We start from the raw sequence: 20,046 nt of genomic DNA, 5'->3' as shown, positions 1-20,046 counted from the left end.
TTATCAATTTAACCATTCAATGATAACAGGTTGAGGGCGTTGTATATTATTGGATAATGACAATGACCATCGGGAGATACTTTTTTCTTCTTCCAAAAACAAAAGGACTGGCTCAAAAAAGTACAGCTAAATATAATATTTTTTAATAAATATTTAATGCATTGCTTGTATTTTTTTTCTTAAAAAAGAACAATTATTTTAATTTTAAGAAATATATCATGAAAATTTAAATTTTTATAATTATTTAAAGTTGATGTACTTTATTTAAAAAAAAAATAGAAAAATAATCAGCAAAAAAAAATTGTAGTGTTTGTATAAGATTAGAAACTTAAGAAATCGAGAAATACGTGCATAAAATAAAATTGTTTGATGTAATTAAATTAAAAAAAAATATGTAATTAATTTAATTGGATAATTTTAAAATTATACGTGGATTTCTTGCCAGACAGTGATTATCAGACCAATATTTTATTTCTCGCATACTAATTAAACAGATACAGCAATTAAAATAGATGAAAAATAATACACACAACTTGAGCTAGTTTTGCTTTGAAAAATATAAAACATGGACGTGACTAATGAATACCCCATTCTCCTCCTAATTTATCTTTCAGTTGGTCTAGTTCTTTCTCAGGCAAAGAAATAGTAACGATCCTTCCATCTTTGTCACCTTCATTATCTTCCGGTGCTGGGAGCACCAAAACGACCCCTTTATCACCCACCCCACGGAATGTACAGTTTGACATAATTGGTTTCTGACCATTCAACTTTGGCCCATAAATGTTAGCTTCTTCCAAATCCACAAATGTCAAATTTGCTCCATACATTATAAAATCCTCTTTCCCATCATCTTCCTCCACCAACTTTTCCATTATATGGTTTTCAACCATCTTTTCTTCAGCAATCAACTTTGCTAATTTGGATACATCACATTTTTGGAGTGAGCAATTTGCTTCAACTTTGCTTAACATCAAGCCATTGGTGGGGATTTCATTTCCAGCACGATTAGAGCTAATTGTGCATATTGTCACGACTTTTGGTTCTTCCCTTATGTTTGATATACATTTCCATACCAGTGCTGAAATAATTTCAAAATAAGAGGTATTGATTTTATCGCTAGTGTCAATGGTTTGATTAGATGTGGTAGTTACCAATTGGTGCAGTTGTTTAGAAGTGAGGTGAAAAGAGTGAGTAGCCACATCGCTATCATTAGTAGCAAGCCAATATTCCCCAACAATTGTGACCCTTTTAATGGAAATGGGAGGCTTATGAGAAATGGAATGAGGTATTAGTTGAGGTTCAGAGAGTTTTGGCATGTGCAGAGATTTTGGAGGCGCTTGACCAGCTAGTACTTCACTCCACTTGTTGATGAAGTTGAAAGCTGAAAATGCATCTCCAAGGACATGAGCCCAGCTCAATCCCAGAGATAGTCCTCCACACTTAAACCAGGTGAACTGAAAGGTAAACATAACAACACCTAAGAGATCCAATTACTTTTATCTTAACAACAAAACATCAAGTGCAGATGATTTTTAGATGGTCTCTAATTAAAATGTGTGTGCAAATAATAAATGAACCTTTTGTAATGTTTTTAGTTTTATATTTTTAAACTATGTGAGTATATAGGTAGACATGTACAGACATCTAATGTGGCACAGATAAAAACTATAAGACAAATTCAGGTACTACTATAGTTTTATTAAATTTAAAGAAATATAAATGTAATATATTTATATTTTTAAATGTATAGAAAATATATTTAACAAAAAAAGAAAAGTAATAAAACAAACTTTGGTAGAAAATTAACAGAGAAAAAAATTTAAAATAGTCTGGTCTGTCGGCTTAGCATGCATTAAATTTTGTTCAGCATCAGCCATTCAGCGGTAGTGTCACGAATCATGATTCATACCGGTTGAGATTCTCAACAGAGACTTTATCACTGTGTCATGATTTTTACTGATGTCTATCAGATTTACCAGAAAAACATGCCCCACTTTTGGCACCCTTTTCCATACATCTCGACCAACAGGTCACGGATGTTTAATTTAGTATTGTTTTACTTTTAGATTTTAGTATAAAATTCTAAAGTACTTGCTTTTAATATTTACCGTTATTATGAATTTGTTAAATATATATGTTACTTAGCAATGAGTTAGATATCTATTTATTATGTTAATACTTAACACTAAGAACTAAAATATTCATTTTTAATAAAGTAAAACACATTTCAAAACATTTGAAAAGTTAAATTAATATTTAAGCCTTTTTAGTTTTGTATAAAATAACTAAAAAATTATCGCCAATAGAAAAAGGAAAGTAATTAACTACGTTAACAAGAGGATTTTTATTTTTATTTTCAATTTTATCACCTACAATTTAAACACATTTGAGGAAATATGAGGCATGAAAAATAAATGAATAATTTAACACTTTCTTATGATTTATTTTTAAGCAAAACACCTAAATTTAGCAGAACACTTCATGACATCAAGAAATTAATTTTTGAACGATTTTATTAACATAAATTTAAATATTTAAGAGTAATGTTTTTATAAAAAAAAAATTATATCTTTAATATAAAATAATTTGTATATAAAAATTTAAAATTTTTATATTTAAATTCAACTTTAAAAGTTTAAAGAAAATCGAATGTCGAACAGGACTATCAACTATTATAACTAAATAAAGTACGAAGATTTTAACAAATGCGACTTCAATGCCTCAAATTGTGTCATTGAATTATATCATACGTAATTATGGAAAATCATTAATTAGTACCTTTTCTTATGTAAAACGAAAGGATAAACAAAGAAAATGAATAGAGACAGTGGCATATGAATTTGTTATTCGTATTGTGTAATATTGTATAATACTGTCTCTATTTTCAATTTATTATTATATAAATATGAATCTAAAAATGCAACTCATCTATAAAAAAATTATATTCTCTCAATAACACTATTATTATTTAAAAACATAAAACATATTTAGTACTTTTTAATTAATAACTATAAGATTCATAAAAAATACAAAATTAAAATTATTTTTTTAAAAAATCTTTTTTATGGTTGATAAAACAATTTTCGGATAATGAAGGGAAAAGGGAAGGAAAAAAAAAAAAAGATTGGCGTTACGTCATGTTTAAAGTTTAAGAAAAGCACTTGTATGAGTTGTATCAGAGTTCTATAACTATAATTACCGGTATTAAAAAAAAAATCCTTATAATAAAATATTAAAATAATAACTAGTTAAGGATGAACAGTGATACCTAATAAAAGTTTATATTGATATACCTTGACAAAAACAAGAGGAGAAAAGCCAAGATCAGGACCAAGCACATGATCATGAACGAGTCCATCAACACAGTACCCATTTTCATCGAACCATTCTTGGAGGGTTTTGTCACAGTGTGACTCGGCGATGCGAACGCCAGCGTCGTTGCACTTTATGAACGGGCGTCCCGATTCGGATCTCCTGATCCGACCCGAAACGTGTGAATACGGGTCGAGGAGTAGGAACATGGGTTTCTTCATGTCGGAAATTGCGAGGCCTCTTACGGCTTCGGAGTTGAAAAAATAAACGGGTCGAATATAGTGGAGCTTCATGAGTAAGTCCATGTAGTTGAGTTGATACGCACCGTTTTGCTCGCCTCGAGGGGTTGCTGGAACCACTGTTGAGATTCTAGAGCTCAGAGGAGGGGTTTCTAAATTGGGTAGTGAACCCATTTCCACAATGAATTAGACACACGCACTGTGAAACAGAGAGAGAAAGTTGTGACGATGCGATTATGCGAGTGTGTTTGCAGAAATGCCTTATTTAGCTTCATTTATAGGGGAATGTTGGGATCATACCTACCTCTTTAATTTAAAACAACTTATTTATGAAAAAGTATTAACTTTATATCGTTATTATAATTTTAGGAATTATCAATGTTGAAGTTAATTTTAAATACTTCTATTTCTATTTCAAAATCAGTACTTACTGTTTTGATTTTTTTTTTAAACATGATCAAAGAAATATAATACGAATTTACGTATAAAAAGTTTTATTAAAAGTTACGCGATGTTATAAATTTCAATACATAACATCAAGTGTTGTTTTTTAATAAAAATAAATAAATAAATGTTTATTATATTTTTATTATATATCGCCAATGTAAGCTAAAAAAATAATTTATTATATTAAAATTATAAAAGTTGATATTGACCAACCTAAGTTTGTTTCGAGTCTTTCTAATTGGCTCAAACCCTTGCTTTGAAGCTCATTAAGTTATACATGTTTATACATTTAATACTCTATACACGGTTATCACAAAAAATTGTAGTAATAAGTCACAAACATGTTTATAGAGATCTAAAATCTTCAATAATTGTACCTTTATTGTGTGTCAACCATATTGAAACTCTACGTAATCAGCAAAGTATTTCGATATGTAATGTATTTTTTATTGTTAATTTATTAATATAAATACTAATGTGAACATTGTAATGTATTTGAATGATACTTAGATTAATGTATATTTTTAAACAAAATTAATATTATTTGTATATATTTGAAATTAATTATAAAATTAGTTTTCAGAGAAAAAACAAAATTCTAATTTTAATTAAAAACTAGTGTAAATAATACTTGTACCATTACTCATAATTTTTATTATAATAATATTTCTTAAAGAGAAGAAACAAAATAGTTGATAAACTTTGTGATGAGCACTGCGTGCGTCGTGTCCAGTAATTGTCTACCAGTTTCCTATTTTATTGCATAACATATGTGCACCACAATGTAAACCAGTTTCTACGTTAGAGTTGACACTGCACCCTACCCCAAAAAAAATGCTAACTATTATTTAACGCATTAGTTAACAGATTAATAGTATTTTTTTATTAAAAAAAGCTATGCTCTTATGATTTTTAAATAATTTGATATAAATTTAATAAAATTATGATTTATTAATTTTTTAACATACATCTTGAATACACTGTTTAAAAAAGATTGCTAATTATAACCAAGCCACAAACAAGATTGAGCAACCACTAACTAAAATAATGTTGAATACCGAGCTGAGCGCCTGAGCCACATGCATGCTAACCATTATTCAATGAACCACATCTACCGCAAAAGAAGAACAGATCGTAGAGTAATCATTTCAGGCATTAATGATAAACTGTTTACTTGTTTGTAGTGAACAGCGACATTTCCTTTATTTGGAAATTAATTGTAGTAGTTCGGAGTTAGTTGTTATCAGATGCTGTTCCATACATTGGATTTTGAATTTTCTTTAAACAACATTTTTTATTAAAAATATTTAAATATCTAATTTATTTTATTTCACAAAACATGTAAAATTAAAAACAATGGTTATTTTATCTATATTTATTAATAATAATATATTTGTTAAAATAAAAATGAAAAAATAAATCGAAATAACTACAATGTATCTGCAGTTGTTCATTTAAGGCGACAGCTTCTTGTTTCCTTTTTGTTTTCCTCAACGTGCCAAAAAACTTGCTTCAATGTTCCTCCTAAAGATATGTAATGTATTCTTTTACTTATCTTAAATTATTGCATGCCAGTTTCCACTACTTTTTATTATATATTTCTTCGGGTGTTTTGAGTTATTATGAAACATTTATTAGTTTAAACATTAAGAAATTATATTTTTTTAACAATGTTATTATTTATTGTTATTTCGCCTGAATATTTATTTTTTTTCATATCTAATTTTTAATTATTTTAATAAAAAACACTTTATTTAAGAAACATTTATTGTACTAATTTATATAATTGTTTATTTTGTTTTGAAATGTGCATTATCTTAAGAGCTATTTCAGTGTAAAAAAAAAAAAAAAAAACTTTCATTCCCAGCAAAATAAATTTCCTTAAAACGACATTCATGTGAATATGTTTTATTTCGTATAACTTACAAAATGTATGCAATTATTATTTAACTTTCTTAAGAATATATTATCGTCAATTGCTATGAGATAAGTTAATATTTTATTTATATTATAAAGCATAAAATGTGTATAGTTATTATTTAATTTAAAATATATATATATATATATATATATATATATATTACCATATAATATAAGTTTAATGACTCATGTTTAGTTACGGTTAAAAGTTTATTCTTATTTATACATTAGTATTTTGAGAGTTTTTATTATTATTATAAAAAATATCTCTATGTCATGTTTTAAAAATATTAAAATAATTTGTATACTAGAAAGACTCTGATTAGAAGAAAAATATTAGAGAGAGAATGGGAGAAAATTTTATAATTTTTTTTTGTTAAAAAAAAGAGACTAAAAATTATAGTCACTCAATTTTAGTTATTTTAAAAAAATAAGAATATTTAAAAAATAAAACAAACAAATTATTCATATTAATAAATATATTTAATATTTTAAATATGTAATAATAATTTAATTACTAAGCATATTAATTAACTAACATATAATTATTTTAGTTTAACATGTAGTCCCAAATTTTTAACTATTAAACAAGTTGTTCAAGCACATTGATCGATTGACAAATAATTATTTTAACTTAATATATAGTCTTAAGTGTGACTTTTAGTAAATATTTAGAAAAAAAATTACTTTCAATAAATACTACATTTATCGTATATTAGAAATAAATTTGTTTATATTTTCTCTCCTCTTATTAAACTTAATATCAAATTCTTTTCCCCCTTTAAACCAAACATAAATATACCTGAAAAGTGCTAGCAAAGTTTCTGACAAGTTAATAAAGAGTGCAATCCATTATATCTTTTATTGTGCCCATTTGCTTTAAAGATAAGTAAAATCAATTTAAAATTAAATATTTTTCAAATATGAGTTTCAACTAATTTAAATTATATATTTTTTATTAAATGATATATTTAACATAAAAAATAATATAAACCAAACAAATGAGTGTCATGCTGAACGTCATCGATCTCACATTTATACTTTTAAATTTCTTTATCTCCCTTATGCTTTGCATAGAAATAAAAATATTTAGATAAACTGGTTACTATTTATGTCTAGGGTGAAATAAATACTTCTATCCTCGTCGTAATAAAATGGGACCCTGTGTGTTTGAACTGAACAGCATGTATGTTGCTGGGAAGCCATCGAAAGGAAAAAAAAATTGGATTCGTACTATTTTTTATATGATGAACTGTAAAATTAAAAAAATAAAAGGGACATAATAAAATAATTAACGTAATGGAAAATAATATTGTGTAAAATAATATATAAATCCTAACATAGAAACGGATTATTTATTTATTTATTTCGAACTTGTGTTAATTTTTGTCAGCAAAATGTTTTTTACATTGACATTGCTGATTTGATCATAACGTTACCAGTGAGCTCTTCGTATACGAATATTGTTAAATTTAAATAATTGCCTGAATAAAAAACAAAATTTATATTATAGGATGCTTTTAAATTTAATTTTTTTAATTTCAAGAAAGTGTATTCTTTATTTTCAATAATAAATATTTGATTATATTAAATAAATAAACTAAAGACAAAAGAGTTCATAACATATTAAAAATTTAAACTATTTAAAACGAAAAATAATACAGAACAAATAATGTAATAAATTTTAAAGATGAAATGTTTAAGATATAGTAGTAAGTTATTAGTAATGAAATGTAAAAAGAAAAAAATATTATTTTGACTGCTGATTTTGGAAGTCAGAGAATTTAAATAAAATAAAATAAAACTTAAACTAGTAAAATGCAAGAAGATATATTTACTTTATATTACAAAGACTTAATCCCATTCTGAAAATGTCTATTATTTTGGCGTGTCTATTAATATTTCTAGTGTTGACAGACACTAACAATGATAATATATGTACTCTAACATTTTTTATGTCTTTAATTTTTGAAAGAGTTAAAATTTAAGCTTTTTATTTAACTTATATCTAACTATTAATAAAATAATAAGTTATAATTTGTTAATTTGTAGAAATTTTAGTTAAATTTTATTAGTTTAAGGTGATAACTAATGAATTTCTCGTCTCCCAAAATAATAATAATAAAAGAAAACAAGATGGTGGTTGCAAATTACGTAATACACGGGCAACGTAAAAGAAACCCAATGAAAGTATTGTTTCAAATTCTTAAAGTAAACAAGTGACTTTGAAGCTAAGAGGTTGTCTACCAATAGGAAAAGGTCATTCTAAGACCCCCAATAAAATGGGCTTACTCTCACAAAGCCCCAAAAGTTGCATTGAATCTCGATCCTCGCCCAGCAATCAATTGCTAAATAATACGAAAATTATAATCATTTCACTCACTAATAATTAATAAAATTTTATGGAGCCTGTTGTTTACTCCTGTTTAGCTTAAATTATTACATTGAGAGTTGGTCTATTCTCAATCCCATTCATGTTAACATTCTGAAGTGAGAGTGTAACTTGACTTGATATTTGAAAATTATAGGATATGGCAAAACGTAGTTATTGAAAGTCAAAAACATTATAAGAAGATATATGCCATCTCCACAAATACCTTGGCTTGCAAAATTCTCGTAGGGGTAAAAAATATACAAAAGATTGTAAACTTAACTTTCTAATTGTTGAACAATGAAGTGGGCACTGCGTAATGAATGCATTGTATGGAAATATATAGAAGGTAGGTTTAAAATAATTACTTATTTAAACACTTAATAAGTTTTTTAAATGATAATTTATCAATTTAATAATAAATTTGATTAAACTATGTTAAAAAATAACTAATGAGAATCACTGTTGATAAACCTTTTCAAACATTTTCATTTTTGAAAAGAAGTGTTGAGAAAAATGAGTTTTTCAGTTTTTTTAAGGTTATGACGTGTTGAGAAAAGAAGTTTTGAATATGACGTTCGTGTGGCTTACACAAAGTCAACTAAGGACACATTATCAACACTTTCTCCTTCATAATAGTTGAGCATCTCAATAATGTCTTAGTCATATTCAACAAAGTGCCCCCTCCCTCAACTCCACATTGCTGGGTGTATATCATTCCATCACTGGTTAAGTTTTCCCTTTCATTGGTCAAACATTTTGCATGGGGACATTGTGAAAAGTAGAGGTGCCAGAAACAATAACTGGGATCCGTTTCCTTTCAGACACAATGCACTGTTACGTCTCTTCAATGCCCTGAAATCCAAACTATGAAGCCCACACTTGATTGATACTACACAACATCCAAAAAAAATTTGAGGTTTATACTTTTCATTTTTATACTTTTCTCTTAATTAGTACCATTATATCACTATTATTATTTTTGCTCTTTCTCTTATTTAATTGATGTAATCAAAAGTAATCAATGAAAAATAATTTATTTAATTGACATTTGAAAGTTATAGAAATAAATTAAATTTATTTTATTTTAAAAAATTGAGGTTAGAGGATCAAAGTACCAACTTTGCATAGTTTTAACTTTTATTTTCTGTGTTTTAATTAATAATTTGGAAAGGCATTACTTTCTCCCATTAAAAAAATCTACAATTGAAAACAAAAGATGAATATAGCTACTCATTTAATATTTGTGTTGTTAGAATTACCTAGAACCTAAAAAAAACAATAATATGTTGTTAGAAGTTAGGACTTCGGGTTGAGAAGAGAAATGTTTTTGTTTTTTACCAAGGAGAAGAGAAATGTGTGCATGTATGATTATTACTGGTTGAAATATGAATGGTGTGATGAAGCTGAAATCTAAATAAAGGAACAAGCAATGAGGAATGCCGAATGCCATATGATGGGCCTGATGAGTGGGCCTTTGTTGGGTTTTGTAAACTATTCACACAAAGAAACGCGTCCCACTCACTTAACAGGAATGAGAGTGGCGCAGATTCCGGCATTGCCCGCACAGTACATGCCATTACATCATCTCTCTCTCTCTCTCTCTCTTTACTTTCCTTCTTCTCTTCTCACACCGTATATATAGCTTCATTCATAATCATACTTCTGATTCCTGAATCACAAACCACAACCACACACACACACACACACTACACTCTCTCTAATACTTAAGTCTTAGACTTTCCCTCTATTCATCCCTTCTCTTACTCGATCCTCGAGAAGCTGTCACTGTAGAGGCTATGCCCACTAACGAAGACTTCCAAGGTTTTCTCTCTACCCCCCCCCCCCCCTCCCCCTTTTTTTATTTACTTAAATTATTTAAGTTGAATCTCTTCGCTACTCTCGCTGCCCCCTGCACTTAACTTATTAATTTTTCGCTTCTCTGTTTTTTCTTTGTTGAAAATTTCAAAATAAATGTTCAATTTGAAGTGTATGGTTTCTTTTATTGGTTTTCTGGAGGTTTTGTTTAACTTTGAGATGAGTTTTGAATGCATTTTCTGAATGATTCTCTTGTGCTTTTCGTGGGTTTGGCAACAGAAGACCCAATGCTCCTATTAATTTATTGTTCAACACCTGTTTTACTATATATATATATATATATATATATTATCAAGAATAAAGAATCGATCCTGACATGGTGCTGTATTTTGTTGTTTTGGATGACTGAGTAAGTATTTAACATGTAATTTTAAGAAAGAGGATTTGAGAAGGAATAAGTGACCAAATTATGTTTCCTCGAACGTGTTAACTGCATGATTAATCGAACATTCAACTTTCGTAGGGCAAGCAGCTATTTGATTACTTTATTCATAATATTGGTTAGCATGTACTTTATTTGTCATTTTACTTATATTGTTTGTGATCTTGATGTATGCTAACTATTTACTTACTCTTTGATGTATGTCAGGTGTTTCGAATTGTTATGTGTTCAAGAGCAGATTGCAGGAGTATGCTCAGAAGGCGGGGCTCCCCACGCCGGTCTATGAAACTATTAAGGAAGGACCTTCTCATGAACCTTCTTTTAGGTCAACAGTGATAGTGAATGATGTTCGATATGATTCTTTGCCTGGATTTTTCAACCGTAAGGCAGCAGAGCAGTCAGCTGCAGAAGTTGCTTTGGTGGAGTTGGCCAAATCTAATGAAGTTAATCAATCCATCACTCAACCTGTCGTAAGTAGTCTTTACCGAGTCTAAACTTTTGTTCTTTGTAAGGTCCGAGTATACTCAATTGTTTTTTATATTGCTTCAACTAATTGGGATGTTTGAAGTTTTTTCTGTTGTGGGACAATTTCATGCATTTGCTACTCATGAATGGTTATCTTTTTGCCATTTTTATCGTAGTTAGCTAATGTTTACTTTTTATGGAATACAGCAGGAATGGCGAACATTGCCTTGTTGATATGACTGGTCTTTTTTTTTTTGCTCCTCTTTTCATTGACAATATGGCTTATCTTCCTTATGCCTTTGTAGTTTGTACCCTTTTGCTCCTCATTGATAGAATTTCCTCCATAATCTAGAAGAGATTTCTCTTAAATTTCCATCTGATAAATATTTCTGTATGTTTTCTAATTTTTGTTTATAATTATGTATTCTTTAGCTTTCTGTTAGATGAATTACTTTTTTGGAATGTATGTATTTTGAGAAAAGATACCTACCGCTTTGAGTGTTGCAGCATTGTCTGCCAAAGTTGATGATGTCCCACTGTAGTTGAAGTCATATTGTTCTTTCTCACTCATACATAACTGACCTTAACTCATGAAGTAACTACGTTCAAGGGTAAGAAAGGGAAGGGTAGTTGGTTGAAAACTGAAACTATAATGCTTTGTTCTTCTTGCTCACACTTGACTCACCATCCATACCCCTTGCCACTCATCACCACTTTGTTTTTGTCCATTTTGACTATGAGCAGAAACATAAATCTTGCATATTTTGTACATGGAAAATACTAGATAGCCACAACTTTTTTTTGCTAGAATATTTACTGAAATATTCTAATCATGATTGGACAAGAGTAGTACTAGGATGAGTAATTTCTTGGAAAGTTCTCATGTTGCACCTCTTCTTATAGCCAACCCCACCTAGTGGGATAAGGCTTGGTTGTTTTTATATTTGACTAAAATAATTGAATGCTTATTTTTGCTCTATCACTTCCACCAATGAATTAATGTGAGTTATTGTCAAAATTTTGGCTAAATTTTTTGACCACATAGCACTACACTTGGCAGATTACGTTTTCACCCATCTAGTCATTATCCAATTTTGAAATATGCATAGCTATCTGATCTAGGGTTTGAACAGCTTATAGATTTGTTGCATAATAAATCTTGGTTGTGTTGTCTTTAGGCATATAAGATTTTTTAGTTCTGCATTCTAGTCTCTTACAGCTGTATGAGTCATTGTATATTTACTGCCTCTGAACATGTTAATGATGTTTCTTCCAGCATGAAACTGGATTATGCAAGAATTTACTTCAGGAATACGCACAAAAGATGAATTATGCAATGCCTATGTATCAGTGCAAAAAGGAAGAAACACCAGGTCGAGCATCAGTATTTTCATGTACCGTTGACATTGGGGGGATTCTCTATATTGGGGGAACCGCAAAAACAAAGAAGGAAGCAGAGATAAAAGCAGCTAGAACTGCTTTATTAGCTATCCAGTCAAGTGCATCTCTTGCTTCCCAAAACCAGGTTGGCCATTCACAGTTGACAGTCATTCCATGCAGAAAAAGGGCAACAGAATCTGTTGTAATAGCTGATGAGGCTTCAAATCCCCCAAAGCCTAAGAAAGCACGGTTTAAAAGGAAATCTTCTAAGAGGAAAACCCCTAGAGATAAGATGGGCCAAAGTCATGCTGAAAACGTGGGCATCAGAGCAAATACCAATCATGAGGAAGAAGCACTTGCAAGTGTTAATAATGAATCTGGCGTTCATGAAATGAAATCTGAAGAATTAACTGTAGAAGCCACGAAGAATTTTGAGAATGGAATGTTAGTTAATTATCATGAGAATAAAGCATTGGCTGGGGAGGGTTCTTTTGCTCTGAATAGCCAAGAGATTTTTGAAAATGGGAAGTCAACAGAATTATACTGCAAGGAAAACAATCTTGGGACTGTTGTTACAGAACTATCTTCTGTGGCTAATGGAGGCATACCGGAAATAAGTGTGGAGATGAACACGCAGCAATACAATGGAGAAATGGTCAGCGCCGCGGATCATTGTATTGTGGGGGGTTTTGAGGCTTAATGTATCAAATTAAAAGATCCAAGCAGGGGGAGTTATTCATTAGTGTTAGGAACCTTGAGGATTCCAACTGTTTTTCTTTGTTGGGTGTCACTCAATTAAGATAGTAGAATATAGGATGTCATGATTCTCAAAGAAAGTTGATAAATTTTGACTGATAACGGTGTTTCAGACCATTTGTTTGTATTGTATTAGATTTGAGCTATGTGCTCGGGACATGAGATTTGGACGTGTATTTGACAACGTGTTAGGGGCGAAAACATTTAAAATAGAGTATAAAAATGCAGTTTTCTTTCAGAAAATTTTAACTTCAAAATTGAAATGTGTGGTTGGGGTTAGATTATTTAAAAACACGCCAAGTTGAATCCTAATTTCTATGAATAAACGCTGCTCGTTTATGCATTTCAAGGCTAAAATGCAAGGTTCTTTAGATAGGACGATTTTTAAAAACTGTTTAAAATTTAATGACATGACTACGTTTATGAAATTGTACAAGATAGTTTATATAATAGCTTTTATCATGTCTTCACGTGAGACTTTTCAGATAAAAGTAGTGAAGTGAGGAAAGCAAAAAAGAGAAGGAAAAAAATAATAGCAATGAGGAAATGGGCCATAGAAAAAAGAAATATTTGTGTGAGGGAAAAAGATTTACTTAAATAATATAAATTTGTATAAGAAAATTTTACAAGTTTTTAAAGTTATTTTTAAAAGATTCATTTAAGTGAAAATAAAATTGGACTTATAATTCTCAATTCAATAGAAATGATGTGTATTATACAAGTAAAAACAAACATCTTAAGAAAAAAAATTATTGTTAAATTGAATAATATTAACTAGAAATTTTCTTGATTATAATTTTTTTAAATTTATTAATTAATAAATGGCTTCAGGCAAGTTAAAAATTAATTACGTTAAATTAAATATAATATTTAATATATTAAAATGAAAAGCACATGTTAATTAAACATTTTTTAAATGTTGAAAGTACCAAACTTTGCGAAATATTTCATGTTCGCGGTTCAAGCGGTATGAAGGAAGTAGAAATATAAACATTAGTTAATTAATTCGATTTTTATAAATAACTAAATATTGTCTGTCTTGCTTTTCTTTTTCCTTTCTTAGATGTATCTCTCAATTCTCATCTTCCTTGGGCCACCAGAGACCTTCTTAAGGGAAAAGTTTTTTACAACTTTTTTTTTTTTTCAAAATTAAAATTGCAAAATGCGTCAAACTTTCTTCTAAAAACTAAATTGTAAAAATGATTTATAAATTATTTATAAAATTAAATTTTAAAAGAATAAAAAATTATGAAAAATGCAACCAAAAAAAATATAAAGGGTGTCAAAAAATGAAAAATAAAAAGAGTCCAACTGCGTTTTTTTTTTGTTCCACAAAAGGGTTCGACTGCTAAGCTAACGTGGTAGAAGGCCTTTAATAAATTATTTAAAAAGAAAAAACAGTATTTGCCAAAAGAAAAAAAAAGAAGTAAAAGCAGTCATTGACAAAAAAGAGAAAACAGTGAGATGAGATCTGCGTAATAGCATGACAAAAAAAAAAAAAAAAAAAAGTTTGCGTAATAATAAACACTAAAAAAAATGAAATGAGGGCGAAGTTGAGAGTCAGTAGCAATCCCGTTTGAAAATGCACGGTAGGCCTCGCAAAGCGTTGAAGGAAGAAGATGCAGCTGCTGCTTCAGCCAAAGCTGAAAAGCTTCGTTCAGTCCAATTGCAGTTCCTCGCCAATCACCACAATCGCATGTTGTCTCTTCTTCCTTCAACTCTCTCTCTCTCTCTCTCCTTTTCTTCTTCTTGGACTAATTCCAATTGCGTGAATCTCGTTGGTTGTAGATATAGCAAGGAAGCACTAGATGTGAGCGCGAAGCTTCTAGAAGTTAATCCAGAGTGCTACACTGCTTGGAATTACAGAAAGCTCGCCGTTCAACACCTCCTCTCTGACTCCGATTCCGATCCTTACTCTCTCTTCGACAACGAGCTCAAACTCGTGCGTTTTCTCTCTTAATTCATTTTATTCAATATTTTCGATTAATATTGTTTTATTTTAGTCCATCATTTGGTTGGTTATTTATTTTCAATTGTTTAGGCGGAGATTGCGTTGAGGAAGAATTTCAAGTCTTATGGTGCGTGGCATCATAGAAAATGGGTACTAAGCAAGGGGCATTCATCCATAGACAACGAATTGCGTCTTCTCAATGGTTTTCAGAAGGCAGATCCTCGAAATTTTCACGCATGGAATTATCGAAGGTTAAATACTGCTTCTAAATAAAATTGTGCAATTTGAGAGAATTTTTTTTTCGTAATTTAGTGTGTTTGTTTGTTTCAATTTTGCTTCTAGGTTTGTTGCTTCACTGATGAAACGATCAGATGAGGATGAGTTGAAATACACGGAGGATGTGATAGGGGCTAATTTCAGTAATTACTCTGCGTGGCACAATCGTAGGTAGGTATGGTTATAAAAAAAATTACTCATTCAAAGGGACATTCTGGTGCTTCTGGTTGTCTGCTTTTTCTGTATGGTTGCGGTTGTTTAATTATGAGTTGCATAAATTTGTTTTGCAGAACTTTTGAATTGACCGCAAACTGTTTTACCTTATGTGCATGTGTATCTGAAAAAACATGAAATTGCAATGTTGGGAATGATGTTGTATTGTTTTATTGCCCGCATCTTGCTCTTATCGTATACTGGTATACAAGATTGATTTGGCCAATTATGTTCTTGAAACAAACGGTTTTGTCTATCAACCTTATGCTTTTAAACATTTTTCATGTGAGCCTTGGAGGTGTACTTCTGATATCTTTGATCAACTGTGACCAAGAATGATGGTTTGATATCATGCCTACACCCATCTGGGTATTTGACAAATATTGTTTCAGTATCGTCAATAATGATCAGTTCGTGCTACTTTGACGCATTCGACAAGATTCTCATGCAGATAAACAAACTGAAAGTATATTATTGCATGTATTTTGAAAATCCTTTCTGGTGATTGATGTTGACATGCTATGTTATATCAAAATATAAACCTGCCCATTTCCCACCTCTTGAATGATCATCATGCATGATGCAATGGCTTTTATCATTTGAATATGAGATATGACAGTGTTGGGAAGTTTGTAGGGTTGCATGCACTTTGTACTATCTTTCATTAGAATAGTAGGAATCATTTCTTTTGGTCTTCATTCGGTGTTCTGTTTCTTTTTTTGTCAGACCAACACCCTTCTTTAAGAATTTGTTTTATTGAGTAAATTGTGACTCTTGATTAACTATGTTTATCAATGCATATTGCATTGACAAATTTCAGTTGGCTTTTGTCTAATTTACTGAAAAGTAAGGCTGAAGGATATTTCCCTAAAGAAAAAGTTTTGAAAGAGGAGTTTGAGCATGTCCACAATGCTATTTTCACCGATCCAGATGATCAGAGTGGATGGTTTTATCATCTTTGGCTTATTGATCAAACTGTGAAAACTGATGCTCCTCTACTTGTTTCATCTTGGCCTTCCCATGGATCTAATATAACCCTAAATGGGAACAACTTCCCAATCCTTCTTTATTTCAATCAAGCTGTTGAAGGCATAAACACATTCACAGTGGCTATTAAATCTGAAATTTTAAAGGAGGAACTTGTTTGGAAACCACTTTCAACAAACAATTCAAATACTGCTCAAGTTTGGGTTGCATATCTAAACCTTGGAACTATGGAGCTTCAACTGTCAAAAACTTATTCTGTAGAGATCAACATTGGACATTCTAAGGGTATTGTATCTCCAAGCGGAAATCACTACGGTGATCCTTCCCAAATTTCCTTTAAAGTGTTTGTACAGCTTCCATATACTGAACCTACTGAAGGACAGGGTGGAAAAAGGACTATGTGGAATGATATAAATTTCCAAAAAGTTGATCATTTTCAGGAATCAAATTCAATTGTTTCTTCTGATCAAAATCACCTTAATCCAACAATATCCAATTGGTGCATGGAGGAAATTAATGAAGAGATAACTAAATTTCGGGACTTATTGTCAGAGTATGACTGGTAAGGTTGATATGTTAAATGAATAATTTTGTGGTTTGAAATGCTGCCTTGAAATTTTTTCCCATGTTTTCATCCCTGTTTTATTTCTATATAATATTGTGCCCTTTTCTTTTTGTAGTAAAATTGGAAGGCTTACTCTTGCAAGACTTTTGAGTGCTCTTGATTTGTTATCATCTCAACACGATAGAAGAAAATCTCACATCGAAGAAGTTCTTCAACTTTACACTGATTTGATGAAGTTGGATCCAACACATTCTCTATACTATAAGGATGAGCGTAGTCGGACGTTACTTCAGCAGGTAATTTTTTTTTTCCCAGTATTAAGTATCTATCACAGCATGATCCCATTCCCGTTTCATTGGTGTTGAAAAAAATGTCAAATACTAAGGTGAATATCAATCAAGATACATTATGTATGAACATGATTGCTAGCTAGAATAAATAGACCTTTCATTCCTGTACCTGCTGACACATGAGCTTGTTTACTTTTCTGTTTTCAAATTGAAAACAGATAACATGGCTAGAAATGTATTTATTTGGTTTTGGCTTTCTAAGATTCCCATTTGGGATATGGGGTAAAAAAGGGGAAACTGAATATATTCTGAACCAAACTCACCTTATAGTAAAACCAGTTGACTGAAGGAAAGGCATTTACAAAATACTAGAATCTTATAATTTTCTAAATGATTTTTTAACTCAACTAGTTTTTCTATAGCTAGACTTTGGTGGCTTTTATTAGGCCATGCTGGTGTATTTTTATATTTATGTCTAGCTTTATATTATTGGAAATTCTGTTTCTTCCACAACAAATCATTTTTCCAATGTTTTGATGACTCTGCAGATAACTTCAACCAGGGAGTCTTTACTACCATACTGCCACTATTATAAAGATGCAACAGAAGCAATCACTGGTTATGTCTGTCTACGATTACAGAATCTATCATTGTCACGGATGGGGTCTGTTGAGAATTTATTGTGGGTGCAAATGCTAGACCTTAGTCACAATGAACTTCAATCCATTGACGGTAGAACTTGCATATCTTATAATTTTGCTTTAACTTACCTTTTTCCCACCCTTCAAATACAACAATAATCTATCATTATTCCTACTTAGTGTGTTCAGCAACATGGGTTCTAGTATGCCATTGTACTTGGTCCTGTATCATAGATTCAAGAACCCCTTTATTTTTTTATACTTAAACAAACTGTATGAAATTAAGCTCATCTATTGTTTTTTATCAATGTTTACCTAAGTTAATGATGCATAAGCTATCCAACTTTTAAGAGTGCGTTTGGGTAACTACTTATTTAAACATTTATTTAATAAACTCTCTTTAAAAAATAACTTATATCTTAAATTTAATGATGAAATTTATTGTGAAAAGAAACTTATTTTGATAAGCTATATCAAGAAGCTTATTGAAATAAGCTGAAAACAGCTAATGAGAGGCATAAGCTGTTTTTTCAAGTTGTTCACAAGCTCTTCCAAATAGGCTCTAAATCTATATTACTTTAGTTAGACCACTAAATGAAATTTCATAAATTCACCTTAATGATTGAAATGTTTTATTTTTTTGTTTCTTGCAATAACTATTTACCCAATTGCAACAAACAAGATGACATATTTCAGGTTATTATGCATAGAAATTGAACCCTTAAAAGGTTGTCTCTAGCTTAAGTTATTATATCCTTGGCAAATCACGTTTGTAAAGTTCAGCTTTTGACTTGTATCTAAAATTGGAATTAAATGTCCCATACTGAATCTTTTGACAGGGTTGGAGGCCATGCAGCTTCTATCTTGCTTAAATCTGAGTCATAATAAACTTGCTAGTTTTACTGCTTTGGGGCCTCTCAGATTGCTCAAGTCACTTAAAGTGTTGAATATCTCATACAATGAATTAGGCTCTCACTCAATTGACACAACAAGATATTTATGCTCTTCTCCTTTAGCTCATACTGAAGAATTTGCATGGGACCGTTTTGAAATCCTCATGGGCAGCATTGGTGCTGCAAAATTTTGGGAAGCTTTCTTGATACTTGGAAGCTTGAAATTGACTGAGTTAAACATAACAGGGAATGCAGTAGCTGATGAGAACTTCAGGTCATTTTTTGTCAAAGTTTTGCCAACACTCAAGTGGCTAGATGATGAAGAATTATCTTGACCAATCTTGGCTTCTAAAGATACAGTTTTATCTTTCTGGTATAATGAAGATATACTTCTGCACCCAGCAGATTGTTCACTCATTGGGTAAACCTGTCCTTGACAAAGGACATTTTTTAACCCGTTTCACATTTGGTCCTTGTTTGCATCAGGTGCTGGACTGCTAGTATGGTTACGCTATTAAAAGTGGGTAACATTTTTATACTGTCTATACAAATGCCAACTACGGCTTTGAGGAGTAATACGACCTTCCTGTTCAAATTTCTATGCTTTGCCTTAGTCATGAAGGAGAAGATGCAGTTTGTACGGTTCTTAAGCATGTACAACTACAACATCTTTGATATTTGCCATGTTAGCCTTTAATTTCGCTCAATTTATATAATTTTTGGTGCACTGACAAATGAAGATATTTTCATTCTATTGTGAAGGATGAAAGAATCATTTTTGTGTAATCAATCTCTCATCTTCCCTCTACCTTGTATTGCGAACAAGACATGCTTAAAACTGTGATTATGACTTGCTGGCCTTGCTATGAGTAAATTGATTTTACGAATCAATAGAAAAAAAAGTTTGTGAAATAACATTACATGACCCGAGCTATGTAGAGCGAGGTAAATTGTCATTATCTTTGGTACTGTTTTTTCGTTTTATGTTCGAAATACTAATCACCAACAAACCAAGAGGCCTTCTTGACATGAAGTAGAGCAAAGTTTTCTGTTGGTATGAGATACCAAAGAACGGCAACA

At 30.6% G+C, this 20,046-nt stretch overlaps 3 protein-coding genes across 3 annotated transcripts; 2 read left to right on the top strand and 1 right to left on the bottom strand.

The window, feature by feature from the left end:
- Nucleotides 1-442: 442 nt before the first annotated feature.
- On the bottom strand, nt 443-3,801 carry LOC113864498 (protein ECERIFERUM 2-like). The gene is made up of 2 exons (XM_027498273.1): nt 3,294-3,801; nt 443-1,454 (listed from the first exon to the last, which is right to left on the bottom strand). Exons 1-2 carry the CDS (start codon nt 3,723-3,725, stop codon nt 576-578), a joined length of 1,311 nt encoding a protein of 436 aa, XP_027354074.1. The 5' UTR covers nt 3,726-3,801; the 3' UTR covers nt 443-575.
- A 6,038-nt stretch (nt 3,802-9,839) lies between these two features.
- LOC113865470 (double-stranded RNA-binding protein 1-like) lies at nt 9,840-13,386 on the top strand. The gene is made up of 3 exons (XM_027500046.1): nt 9,840-10,113; nt 10,757-11,019; nt 12,291-13,386. The coding sequence occupies exons 1-3, from the start codon at nt 10,089-10,091 to the stop codon at nt 13,092-13,094; spliced, it is 1,092 nt and encodes a 363-aa protein (XP_027355847.1). The 5' UTR covers nt 9,840-10,088; the 3' UTR covers nt 13,095-13,386.
- A 1,166-nt stretch (nt 13,387-14,552) lies between these two features.
- On the top strand, nt 14,553-19,868 carry LOC113864897 (geranylgeranyl transferase type-2 subunit alpha 1). The gene is made up of 8 exons (XM_027499119.1): nt 14,553-14,848; nt 14,939-15,092; nt 15,192-15,352; nt 15,444-15,548; nt 16,411-17,139; nt 17,258-17,438; nt 17,981-18,164; nt 18,913-19,868. Exons 1-8 carry the CDS (start codon nt 14,733-14,735, stop codon nt 19,299-19,301), a joined length of 2,019 nt encoding a protein of 672 aa, XP_027354920.1. The 5' UTR covers nt 14,553-14,732; the 3' UTR covers nt 19,302-19,868.
- Nucleotides 19,869-20,046: the final 178 nt, after the last annotated feature.

This window comes from Abrus precatorius, unplaced genomic scaffold, assembly GCF_003935025.1.
Source record: "Abrus precatorius isolate BTA unplaced genomic scaffold, Abrus_2018 Scaffold4, whole genome shotgun sequence".
Taxonomy (NCBI): domain Eukaryota; kingdom Viridiplantae; phylum Streptophyta; class Magnoliopsida; order Fabales; family Fabaceae; genus Abrus; species Abrus precatorius.
Note: the sequence above shows the minus strand (reverse complement) of the source record. Positions and strands in the feature narration are given on the sequence as shown.